Source organism: Myotis davidii, unplaced genomic scaffold, assembly GCF_000327345.1.
Source record: "Myotis davidii unplaced genomic scaffold, ASM32734v1 scaffold46, whole genome shotgun sequence".
Classification (NCBI taxonomy): domain Eukaryota; kingdom Metazoa; phylum Chordata; class Mammalia; order Chiroptera; family Vespertilionidae; genus Myotis; species Myotis davidii.
In genome coordinates this window covers 1,748,299-1,761,214 of record NW_006383006.1, presented here as the reverse complement: position 1 = coordinate 1,761,214, position 12,916 = coordinate 1,748,299, and the positions used below count along the sequence as shown (strand labels likewise).

The 12,916-nt window shown below is 40.9% G+C and overlaps 1 protein-coding gene and 2 pseudogenes across 1 annotated transcript in view; 2 read left to right on the top strand and 1 right to left on the bottom strand.

Moving 5' to 3' along the window:
• Nucleotides 1–1,722: 1,722 nt before the first annotated feature.
• Nucleotides 1,723–2,254, bottom strand: LOC107181528 (annotated as a pseudogene).
• A 407-nt stretch (nt 2,255–2,661) lies between these two features.
• Nucleotides 2,662–12,916, top strand: part of EIF3J (eukaryotic translation initiation factor 3 subunit J) — a 25,715-nt gene continuing 15,460 nt past the window's right edge. The window contains exon 1 of the mRNA XM_006777995.2: nt 2,662–2,729. Coding sequence (XP_006778058.2) covers nt 2,718–2,729 — 12 coding nt within the window. The 5' untranslated portion in view covers nt 2,662–2,717. The remainder of the gene's footprint in view (nt 2,730–12,916) is intronic.
• LOC102773510 lies at nt 2,812–3,319 on the top strand (annotated as a pseudogene).

Genomic DNA, 12,916 nt, shown 5'->3' with positions numbered 1-12,916 from the left:
GCAAGAGAAAGAGAAATAGTAAAGCGAAATAACTTGTCGCCTCCCTGCCCACACCCTGTGGTGAAAGGGTGAACTGAGTGCAAAAGGGCCGGCAGTTACTGACCAGAAACGGGGCAGTCCGCAGCGACCGGGAGACCGTGAAGTTGACAGAGTGACATTCATCTTCACACGAGAGATGAAGATTTGGAGGCTGGATTAGAGAGGGGCTAGTGCATCCTCTCAGGTGTGATCCAGATTTGCCCTCCTGGCTCATTTGTGAGCACTCCTGGGGGCTTAGCATATGGCTTCAGAAACATGACTATGGCGATTTTTTCAAAGTAGCTTCAGAAGTCTCAAGCCCATCATGTGAAGACTCTTATTAATAAAGTTCTCAACGTTTTTAAATATTTGTGCAGATAAAGTTTTGTATGAATTGGAAAATGGTATTTCGTGGTTTTGGGTTCATTTAGTGAATGTTTCACTCCCAACTTCTACTCGTTGGCATATACTTAATTCTACAAGTCCTTCTGCTTGGGTTGAAATTTTTAAGCTAGAAAATTACTGTTAACTTAATATTCAGTACTGCTTTCTCCTGAGTCTGATGAGGTGAATGTACAATTTCTTGAACAACCTGAGGTTCAGAAACGAAGGGAGCTTTGCACACATTGGTGTTAATAAATGAGTAGTGTTGTTGTGAAAGTACTTAGACATGGGAATGGATTATGTTAACCCCTTCGTTGCAAGATATAAATTACTTCCCTACATTGTAGAACATTTTCTGTTTGGAGCATTTAGTTCAGATTTGCCCTTTTAATTTTTCTATGTATACTTGGATGCAGCAGTTAAGATACCTGTTCATGAAAATTGGAAATAAATTACCAAATGAGAAGAAAATATTAGAGAAATCTGGACAAAAATATCAGAAAATGAGGTTTGAATGGAGTAATCTGGGCTGATATCATGAAGTAAACTGCCTGAGATGATTGGATCTATGGTATTAATCCTGATAAATGTAATTTTAATTCTGACCACTTGGAATTAATTTTGGAGATTTACGAGTTTAAAGGACTATAAAAGTCATCTCGCCAATTCACTCTTTCAATGCAGAATTTCTTTCTCTTATACAAATAGCTTATTTATTTTACATAAACTTTGAAGTTGATCTTGGAGAAGAAAGCTGAACTTGTCTGTTTTATTTCCAAGTTTAAATGTTGGATTATTTCTGTTGAGTTTCTTCAAGATTCTCATGATAATGATATCCACGGAATAGTTTGATTCCTGAACTCCAGAATGGACAGACCTGGGTTGATATTGTTGCCTTGACATTTTGTATATTTGTGGTCATGAGCAAGTGATTGATCTTTGTTTTAGTTTTCAGTCTGTAACTTGTCATTATGGGAGCTACCTCGGGGGTTAATTTACATTTTAAATGAGATTGCAGGGGAAGCATTAAGCAGAATTTCCTGATACATAGTAGGCACTCAGTAAATGTTAATTGTCTCTTACTTTAAGATACTGTCTTTTTCTAGCTAATGAATGTATGCTTAGGCTGTTTAGATCTAGTATTGGGGTTTATTTTGTACCACATTTTTTATTTCCTAAGCTCAGAAGGATTAAGTTCTCGCCATAGTGGCAGTTTATTGTGAATTTTATGGGTTGTTTTCTTTTAAGGTCACAAAGTTTTCTTTAATTATTCTTTGGGGTAAGAGACGCTGCCACACTTCTACTCAATTAAGAGAAACATTTTTATCAGCACAGAAGTCATCTTTACTTTTTCTACTTACACTGCCATGAATTTATAGGGAATGGGTTCCAGCAGCTCAGGCTCCTTCCCATTGGCTCTCACAGTGTGTGCTTCTCTGGGTGGAGCAGGCCAACTCCTCAGTTGAACCCAGGTACCTTTCTCGTTGGCTTCCTTCTTTTTCTGATCATTTTCCTTCACATGTTTCAGGAAGCTATCTTGGCTCTTAGAGTGCCTAATATGCTCAATATGTACATTAATTCTCTTGGCAAGAATCTTGCCCTTAACTTGCTTGTTCACAAAAAAGCCAACTGCATGCTGGGTGACATTGTTCACTCTTCCAGTTTTGCCATGGTAACATTTGTGGGGCACTCCTTTTTGAACAGCACTCATCCCCTTGATGTCCACAGTATCACCTTTCTTGTAGATTTGTATATATGTAGCCAAAGGAACAAGTCCATGTTTTCTGAAAGGCCTAGAGAACATATAGCAGGTGCCTCTCCTCTATCCCTTTGTGTTAGTCACTTTGGCAAATTACTGGAAGATGGCAGTTCCGGCCGAAAGGCTGAATTTTATATTTTGAATGGAATGACCAAGTTTATCAAGCAAGGTTTTGCTTGCTCAAAGGTTACCAAAGTTGAATTTTCTCTCCTTGGATGGTAGTAATACCACATATCTGAATTCTAATGTTATAGTACCTAATCCTTTCCTAAGGAGATGCAAACAAGGCTTAGATTCCATGAGATTGAGTAATCACCGTCCTTAATACAATATGGGAATTTTAAAAAATGTTTTCATTAATTTCAGAGAGAGGAAGGAAGAGAGAGAGAGAAAAATCAATCGGCTGCCTCCTGCATGCCCCCAACTGGTGATTGAGTCTGAAACCTGGGCATGTGCCTGACTGGGAATTGAACCATGACCTCTTGGTTCATAGGTCATCCCTCAACCACTGAGCCACACCAGCCAATATGAGACTTTTTTAAAGTCTTCAGAAGATATGGGGGAAACAGTAAGTTTTCAGTTTATATCAGTATCTAGTGTTTAACCTTTAAGAATGTAGATTTAGACTGGCCGCACATCCCAGCAGCTGACGATCCTGCTATGCGTCCCGCCAAGACCTCACCAAAATACCGTCTCAAATGGAACATGCCATGGAAACCATGATGTTCACGTTTCATAAGTTTGCTGGAGATAAAGGCTACTTAACAAAGGAGGACCTAAGAGTACTCATGGAAAAAGAGTTCCCTGGATTTTTGGAAAATCAAAAAAACCCTCTGGCTGTAGACAAAATAATGAAGGACCTGGACCAGTGCTGAGACGGCAGAGTGGGCTTCCAGAGCTTCTTTTTGCTAATTGCTGGACTCACCATCACATGCAATGACTATTTCGTAGTGCACATGAAACAGAAGGGAAGGAAGTGAGCAGTTATTTTGCCCTGATAATAGTTCTCCCAATGGGTCCCTTAAGGAATATGTGCCCCACAGCTTCCCTCTATATAAGAATTTCATGAACAGATTGGGACCCTTAAAAAAATGTACAAATAAAATCCCACCCCATTGACCAAGAGAAAGAAAAGCTAATAAAGCCGGATAAACTTTTGATTTTTATATTGCTTGTATCCTCTTGCCCCAAGTAAACAAGTTTCTTTAAAAATATATAGAGAGAGATTTAATGTCATCTGTAATGTCCTGAGGAATGAAAGGAAAACAGGTCTTTGTTACAGTAATTTACTCCAGTAGTTCACTATCTTTTAGTAGACATTATAGCATTTTGCTGCGCTTGACTTTTAAAATAGCTGTCTGACAATGGCAGAAGTGGTTTAGGTAAAACTATGGAATTGTTAATATTAGTGGAGGGAAAGCCTATGTTTCTTCCACTTAAAAAGGTTAGAACCAGGGAGCATACTTTCCTGTTACACTGGCTTTATTTTACTTTTCTTACTATACTGATGTTATACAGAGGCTGTGGGAGGAATTGTTCGTTCGGTATATATTGCTGGACTCCTTCCCCGTTGCTGGAATGATGTGTGGGCTGTGTTGACAAGGAGGCAGTGAGTACCTACCCACTGCAAGCTGGGATAGTACAACTTTTACTGCATTTTACTAGTCTCCCAGCATTTCAGTAGAACAGATTAGAAACTAGATTTATTCAAAGAGTGTACAGTTTGTTTTGAGAAAACTGCTTCTGATTGTGTTCAGCGTCTCAGGCATTTGCTTCTGTAATGTTATAGAATTTCTTATGAAGACCCTAGAGTTGAAAACTGCCTGCATCGTCCTACCCATTGAACCATCTGTTAGGATCCTTTATGGGTTAATAGCTTAAATCTGTCACAGTAAGGACATTTTTCAAGCATTGGAAATAGCACTTCTGAAGCAGGGGATCTATGTTTAGAGAAATGGGAGATTGTTGGGAAATATTCAGAAGGTGAGCATTTTGCCAGGAAATGGGTATCTTGAAGTATGTGTGTAACTTATGAAAAATTCCAAACATATACAGAAGTAGAAAGAAAAGTTTAATAAATTCATGGCCAATCTTCTTTCTTCTATATCCTCACTTACATCTCTCCTCCCCCAACCAGATTTTTTTTCCCCTGACTCTAGGATATTTTTCCAATGAAAGACAGACAGAAACATCTATGTGAGACAAACACATTGATTGGTTGCCTCCTGAATAAGCCCGGACCAGGGCCAGGGCAGGAGAGGATCCTGCAACTGAGGTATGTGCCCTTGACTGGAATTAAACCCGGGACCCTTTGGTCCGCAGGCTGATGCTCTATCCATTGAGCCAAACCTGCTAGAGCCCAACCAGATTTTTTTGAAGAAAATCCCACTTAAATCATTTCAATACCCTGGCATTTAAAAAAAAAAGAATATGTTTATTGATTTTAGAGAGAGAGGAAGAGAGGGAAACATAGATCGGCTACATGCCCTTGACTGGAATCGAACCTGGGACCTTTCAGTCCGCAGGCTGACGCTCTATCCACTGAGCCAAACCAGTCACGGCTTGAGCTTCTTTTAAAAACTGAACTTGGCTGGGAAGTCCAGCCTTGCCAGAGGCCATTGCAGAGTTCTGAGGCCTCTCAGAGCAGGTTAGAATAGCTTTACAAAACACTAGCCAGGCCCTAGCTGGTTTTGCATTTTATCTGAATTTATTATTGACATAGGCCTGCAAACATCTATGTGAGACAAACACATTGATTGGTTGCCTCCTGAATAAGCCCGGACCAGGGCCAGGGCAGGAGAGGATCCTGCAACTGAGGTATGTGCCCTTGACTGGAATTAAACCCGGGACCCTTTGGTCCGCAGGCTGATGCTCTATCCATTGAGCCAAACCTGCTAGAGCCCAACCAGATTTTTTTGAAGAAAATCCCACTTAAATCATTTCAATACCCTGGCATTTAAAAAAAAAAGAATATGTTTATTGATTTTAGAGAGAGAGGAAGAGAGGGAAACATAGATCGGCTACCTCCTGCACACTTCCTACTGGGGATTGAGCCCACAACCTGGCATATGCCCTGACTGGGAATTGAACCAGCAACCTTTTGGTAGATGGGACAACACTCAATCAACTCAACCACACCAGCCAGAGCAATACCCTGACAGGTTTTATAAATGAAAGTTTTTAGTTAGGAAGCATGTTTGCTATTGAAAAATACTTACATACTGTTATTGTAGTGCTGGAACACTGAAAATAATTAAGCTACTTGGTTAGAGTTCAGTGTCTTGATCTAGATCTTGCTTAGCCAGGAATTTAAAGTAGTATTGATTGATAACAGTTGAGAATATTAGACAGGCACTGAGATGGAATTCAGCTGAGTGCTAAACCATGCATAATAGGATGTTAAAAACTTAATGAAATTAAATTAAATGAATGATTTGGTTTCCAGAGACCAGTATAGCTCTAAGATGATGGAAGAATCTTTGAGCTTCTTTTATTTTTATTTATTTATTTATTTACTTTAAATATATATTTTTATTGTTTTTTTTACAGATAGGGAGAGGAATAGAGAGTTAGAAACATCGATGAGAGAGAAACATCGATCAGCTGCCTCCTGCACTCCCCCTACTGGAGATGTGCCCGCAACCAAGGTACATGCCCTTGACTGGAATCGAACCTGGGACCTTTCAGTCCGCAGGCTGACGCTCTATCCACTGAGCCAAACCAGTCACGGCTTGAGCTTCTTTTAAAAACTGAACTTGGCTGGGAAGTCCAGCCTTGCCAGAGGCCATTGCAGAGTTCTGAGGCCTCTCAGAGCAGGTTAGAATAGCTTTACAAAACACTAGCCAGGCCCTAGCTGGTTTTGCATTTTATCTGAATTTATTATTGACATAGGCCTGCAGACTGAAGGGTTGCGGGTTCAATTCCGGTCAAGGGCACGGACTCATACCTCGGTTCCCGGCTTGATCCCGGCCCCAGTCAGATGTGTGCAGGCAACAATCGATGTCTCTCACATTGATGTTTCTCTGTCTCTCTCCCTTCACTTTCTCTGAAAATCAATGGAGAAAATATTCTCTGGTGAGGATTAATAACAACAAAACACCGGCCAGTGAAAGGCTCTTTTCCTGCAAGAGGTTATGCTTTAATCCAAACTGAAGAAAAGGGGGGAAGAAGTATATGTTAGTGGGCTATGGCTATGGGGCAGAATAATTTTACTGCTCTTGAAACTACTTCTGTTTGACGATCTATAAATATATCTTGCTTAAGTTGGAAAGCATTTTGGCCCTAAATGTGTTCTCTAATTGCATGTGACCTTCTGTAGTTGTACATTATAAAAATGACAGACCAACCAACTACTGGCCGCACTGTTATAAATAAAAAGAAAGCAGGGTTTAAAATTTTTGTTTTGTTTTCAATTCTTAGTTCAATTGGGAAGCAGTTTTTAAACTTGAAAAGCAGCCATATCTCTCAGAGAAATGGCTCAAATGATGTTGGGTGTGTGTCTGTAGAAGAAGAGTATAGATAAGCAATTTGTAGTTTATGAACAGCCTCTGTTCTAAGGAAGTTAGCCATTTTAGGAGATAAATTGTATGTAATAGTTGGAAGATTTATTGGCTACCTAAAATAACTTGGTAAGGAATTTAATTGGATATTGATAGGTAGTCTCTTGAAGCAAATAACCATTTAAGGCTTACTAAATTATAGACTTCCTATTTTAAGTGTTAACTTTTTAGGTTTCTCTAGGAATCTTTTCTGCATTTTATTTTTTTAAATATATTTTATTGATTTTTTACAGAGAGGAAGGGAGAGGGAGAGGGATACAGAGTTAGAAACATCAATGAGAGAGAAACATCGATTCAGCTGCCTCTTGCACACCCCCTACTGGGGATGTGCCTACAACCAAGGTACATGCCCTTGACTGGAATCGAACCTGGCACCCTTCAGTCCACAGGCCGACACTCTATCCGCTGAGCCAAACCAGTTAGGGCTTTTCTGCATTTTATCTGAATTTATTGTCAGCATTTACAAAGTCCTAGTGTTTACAGAAAATTGGGCAGATTTAGACAATTCTACCTTACATTTACTTTTAGAGTACCTGCATATTTTATAACTAGGGAAACAAAAACTCTTTTTAAGTTCCTGGGGAAAGCCACCTGGCTTTTTGCTTCGGGATGATATCTGTTTGGAAATGTGACCAGTTCCTTTTTTTAGGAAGGGAGGGAGGGAAGGAGGGAGAGAGGGAGGGAGGGAAGAAGAGAAGAAGGGAAGAAAGGAGAATAGAAAAGCAAGCAAGAATTTATTGACCACAGCAAAAACTCAGGGCAGTGACACAAGGAAGGGCATAGAAGGAGCAATAGTGCCTAGGCTAGCTGCTCTGGCTCACCTGGAAGTCAGAGAAAAGGGGGCCTTGGAGACAGGTTCAGGGGGTTAGCCTGGGACGAGCTGCTGCTGTCCATTGGTCCCCTGGTTGCAAGTCTCATGGGGTCCCTTATGGGTTGCCATGGCTGGCAAACTGCAGCTCGCGAGCCACATGTGGCTCTTTGGCCCCTTGAGTGTGGCTCTTCCACAAAATACCACATGCGGGCACACGTAGAGTGCGACTGACGTGCGACTGAAACTTCGTGGCCCATGCGCAGAAGTCGGTTTTCGGCCTGGGCGAGTCTATTTTGAAGAAGTGCTGTTGATATTTGGCTCTGTTGACTAATGAGTTTGCCGACCACTGGGTTAAGGGATACTTGCCTATGGGGGAAGGAGATGGGGAAGGGAATGTGGAATTCTATGTAGTCTTATTATGTCTGGCTGATGAGACAGTTTAACTTGACTGTCTGAGGGAGCAGTGATATGGTAAGGTGGGGGATGATGTTTTAATGGGAAAGGGAATCAGCATTGAAAAAAATGCTTTGTTGCATGTTTTCTCTATTTCGTAGTTATTGGAGTGAGGAACTGCTCATTTTTTAGCCATACTTCTTCCTTCTTAGCCTTTCAGTACCCGAGATGCTAGACTAGTTTCTTAAAATTAGTATAAAATCATCACAGGTAATTTGAGTTGGGTAACTTATGTAGTTGTAGCTGGGCATATTTTCTTCGTAGGAACCATACCCTTCTCTTTGAGGAGATTCCAGGGGAGCTCATTCATAACTAATTGAAAGAACAAATTTTGGTGGGGAGGGACCTATTTCCCAGATAGTTATTTTATACTTCATGTCTCGGGTTAGAAGTCATTTACCATGACACTTTAAAGGAACTTTGGTCCATTCAGAACATGTTCCTTCATTATTTTTCACTGAGATTGTGGGGTAGCTATTTCTGTCTTTGTAAAATGGGGATATAACACCATCTTACAGGACTTTTGTGAGGGTTACTGTGTTACATATAAAGTCCTTTGTACAGTGCCTGGTGTGAAGTAAGCACTTAGTAAATGCTATTACTATTATTATTATTATCATCATCATCATTATCACTATTAGAGTTGTGAATATGCACTTCCTGGAAATAAGCAAATGGTCCTCCTATCTGAAGCACTGCCTAAGCAGCATGCCACTCACAGACCCAGCTCTCCTATATTCTGTGAAGATTAAAACAACATGTCTGGTAGTTAACTTTTATTTTTAGTTCGCTGGTTCCTTTCGTCTTGTGGTGTATTGATATAAGGACTTAAGTAAACCAGAAAGGTAATGCAAACATTTGCTCTCTAATTTCTAACTCTGTTATCTCAGATGTCCCAACAATGACTAGCTGGTTTTCTTTTTTTTTTAAACCAATAACACAGGTTTAATATTTTATTTTTCAATTGCAGCTTACTTTTAATAGTTCTTTGTATAGGTTTCAGGTGTACAAACATAGTGATTAGACAATCATATATTTTGCAAAGTGTTCTCCCCAGTATTTCCAGGACCCCTCTGGGACCATACATAGTTATCAAAATATTCTTGGCTATATTTGTCTATGCTGTACTTTACATCCCTGTGACTATTTTGTAACTACCAATTTGTACTCCTCCCCCCCGCCCCCAAATATATTTTTTCTTGATTTCAGAGGGGAAGAGAGAGAGAGAGAGAGAAATATCAATGATGAGAAAGAATCATTTATCAGCTGCTTCCTGCATACCCCACACAATTAAGTTCGCAACCTGGTCATGTACTCTGACCGGGCTCATAGGTTGATGCCCAACCACTTAGCCACACTGGCCGGGCCCAATTTGTTCTTCTTAATCCCTTTACCTTTTTTACCCAGTCCCCCCAACCCCCAATCTGCTCTCGTTTTGCTTTCATTCTGTGAACTCTGAGCTATGGGTTAAATTGCCAAGGTAAAGTGATTATAAAAATATTTTTACTTTTATACAAGTTTTTTCTACTGTGCTGCAGACCTCATGGCAGCCTTAATTGGGACTTTTTCTTTGGTGGACATACAGATTTTTATTGAGAATCGAGGCTTGTGAAAAGAAAAAAAAGAAGGCTTGGTTGGCCGCTGCGGCCACCATGTGGTCACAATCTGGCTGCCCCCATGTGGTCACAAGATGGCTGGCAGGGGACAGCAGTTGGGGGGGACCAGGCCTGCAGGGGACGGCAGTTGGGGGGGACCAGGCCAGCAGGGGAGGGCTGTTAGGGGTGATGAGGCCGGCAGGGGAGGGCAGTTAGGGGCGACCGGGCCAGCAGGGGAGGGCAGTTAGGGGCAACTGGGCCAGCAGGGGAGGGCAGTTAGGGGCGACCAGGCCAGCAGGAGAGGGCAGTTGGGGGCGACCAGGCTGGCAGGGGAGGGTAGTTGGGGGCAATCAGGCCGGCAGGGAGCAGTTAGGTGTCGATCAGGCTGGCAGGGGAGTGGTTAGGGGGTGATCAGGTTGGCAGGCATAAGCGGTTAGGGGCAATCAGGCAGGCGAGTGGTTGGGAGCCAGCAGTCCTGGATTGTGATCAGGGCCTAAATCGGCAGTTGGAAATCCCCCGAGGGAACCCAGATTGGAGAGGGTGCAGGCTGGGCTAAGGCACACCCTCCTCCCCCAGTGCACAAATTTTGTGCACCAGGCCTCCAGTATTTAATGAAATTTTTTAAAAAAATCAAGTTTTGCCCTGGCTAGTGTGGCTCAGTTTGAGCCCTGAAGGGTTGCTGGGTCAATTTCTGGTCAGAGCACTTGCCTGGGTTGTGGGGCTAGATCCCCAGTGGGGGGAATGTGGGAGGTAGCTTATCAGTGTTTTGCTCTCACATCGATGTTTCTCTTTCCATCTCCCTTCCTCTCTGTCTAAAAACCAATAAAAAATCTTAAGAAAGAATCAAGGCTTGGTTACTTTATATATCTAGACTGATTTAGATTTTATGATCTGTCTTGTTATAAAACCAGAACCTCGGTGTCATATTTAAAGCACATTAGTCAGCCTTTGCATCTTTTAGTAGCGTCAGGACTGCTTGCTCTGCATCTGCCATCCTGTGGCTCAAATTCAAATGGTGCGTCATAGTGTGCCTGGTGGTTGCTTAGACAATGTCCAAGCTACCTATACATTAAAGCCCTATTTAAACACAGGGCTGTGTCTATCCTTATTAAACTTAAACCTTCTGAATTCTGTGGAGCCTTTAGAAAATTGTTTGATAATTGGTTTATTTTTAGCTCAACGACTGTTATAGGTAGAAAAGACAGAGTATAGATCTACCTTAAAGTGTCCCACCCAAGTTAGGGAGTGTATTCCATGAAGCTGTTTATCAGTTCTTGACTCCTCTTAAATATTGAGTATGCGAAAGAGTTCTTGTATTATTTATTTATTTATTGTATTATTTTCCATACCAACAACTATGAATCTAGTTTTGCCCAACCTTGCACTGTATTTAATTCAGTAACCAGGGTTGTGCTATATGGAATACTGCTTGAAATAATTGACCCAATGGTTAGAATGTTGGATGTTTTTACATATGGGAAAATGAGAAGGATAAAGTACTTACTTTTTTATTTTAAAACTATGAATTTAAGAGAGGGTTTTAGTTTTTGTTTGGTAGTCCTGTGTGGTGTTTTTCACTTTTATTTATTGATGAGAGAGAGAGAGAGAGAGAGAGAGAGAGAGGAGAGAGAGGAGAGGATATGTTTTATTTTAAAATTTTTTAGAGAGAGAGGAAGGGGAGTAGAGAGAGAAACACTGATAAGTTGTTCTTCTTATTTATGCATTCATTGGTTGTTGCCTGCCTTTGTCCTAATGGGAGATTGCACCCCTAACCCTGGCATATTGGGATGATGCTCTAACCAACTGAGTTACCTGAACAGGGTTTATGTTTTTTTATATTTTTATTGATTTTTTACAGAGAGGAAGGGAGAGGGATAGAGAGTTAGAAACATTGATGAGAGAGAAACATCGATCAGCTGCCTCATGCACACTCTGTGTCTGCAACCAAGGTACATGCCCTTGGCCGGAATCGAACCTGGGACCCTTCAGTCCGCAGGCCAACACTCTATCCACTGAGCCAAACAGGTTAGGGCTTATGTTTTAATTGTTAATGGAAAAACTTTTTTTATGGAATTAGACAATTTGATATAAGTTAATATGGAAAAACAAACATGCAAGAATGGCAGGAAAACACTAAAAAATCTACCAGAGGAGACTAGCCCTAGCTTACATAAGAACATACTATAAAGTCTATGTAATTAATTAAAGCAGTCTGGTACTGGTGTATGAAGAAACAGTAGGTTAATGGGATAGTATAGAAAGCAGATATAGATCAGATACCTATGAAAGTATAGTATATTGTAAATGACTGGGCAAAAATGGACTTTTTAATAAATGATGCTGTGACAACTAGGTAACCATTTGGAAAAAGATAAAATAGGTCATATTTCACATCATACAAAAGAAACTCCAAATCAGATATCTAAATGAAAAAAAGAATGAAATCATACATGTTCTAGAAGGAAATTCCTTGCTGTAAGAAAATCAAGAGGCAATAAGATTGATAAATTTTATTGCATAAATGTGGTGGGGTTCGTAGCACTTCATGGGGAAACACTAGAGGCATTTCTCTTAAAGAAGATCAAGGCAGTGATACCCATTATCTTTCCTGCTATTCACATTGTGCTCTAGGGGTTTAACCAGTGCAGTTAGATAAAATAAATCAGTTTTGGAGGCATAGAATTAGTAAAGAAGAATTAAAGGTACAGTAGCTCTTGTTTGCAGATGATATGATAGTATACTTTGAGAACCCTAGAGAATCAATGATAAAACTAAGTGGTGCCGAAACCGGTTTGGCTCAGTGGATAGAGCGTCGGCCTGCGGACTGAAGGGTCCCAGGTTCGATTCCGGTCAAGGGCATGTGCCTGGGTTGCGGGCACATCCCCAGTAGGGGATGTGCAGGAGACGGCTGATCGATGTTTCTTTCTCATCGATGTTTCTGACTCTCTGTCTCTCTCCCTTCCTCTCTGTAAAAAATCAATAAAAATATATTTAAAAAACAAAAAAAAAAGGAGAACCAAGATGGCGGCATAGGTTAACGCCAGAGTTTGCTGCCTCGAACAACCACTTCAAAAGTGAAACTAAAAGACCGACGGACATCACCTTATGTTTCTGACTCTCTGTCTGTCTCCCTTCCTCTCTGTAAAAAATCAATAAAAATATATTTAAAAAACAAAAAAAAAAGGAGAACCAAGATGGCGGCATAGGTTAACGCCAGAGTTTGCTGCCTCGAACAACCATTTCAAAAGTGAAACTAAAAGACGGAAGGGACATCACCCAGACCCACAGGAACGCTGGCTGAGTGGAAGTCCTACAACTAGGAGGAAAGAGTAACGCA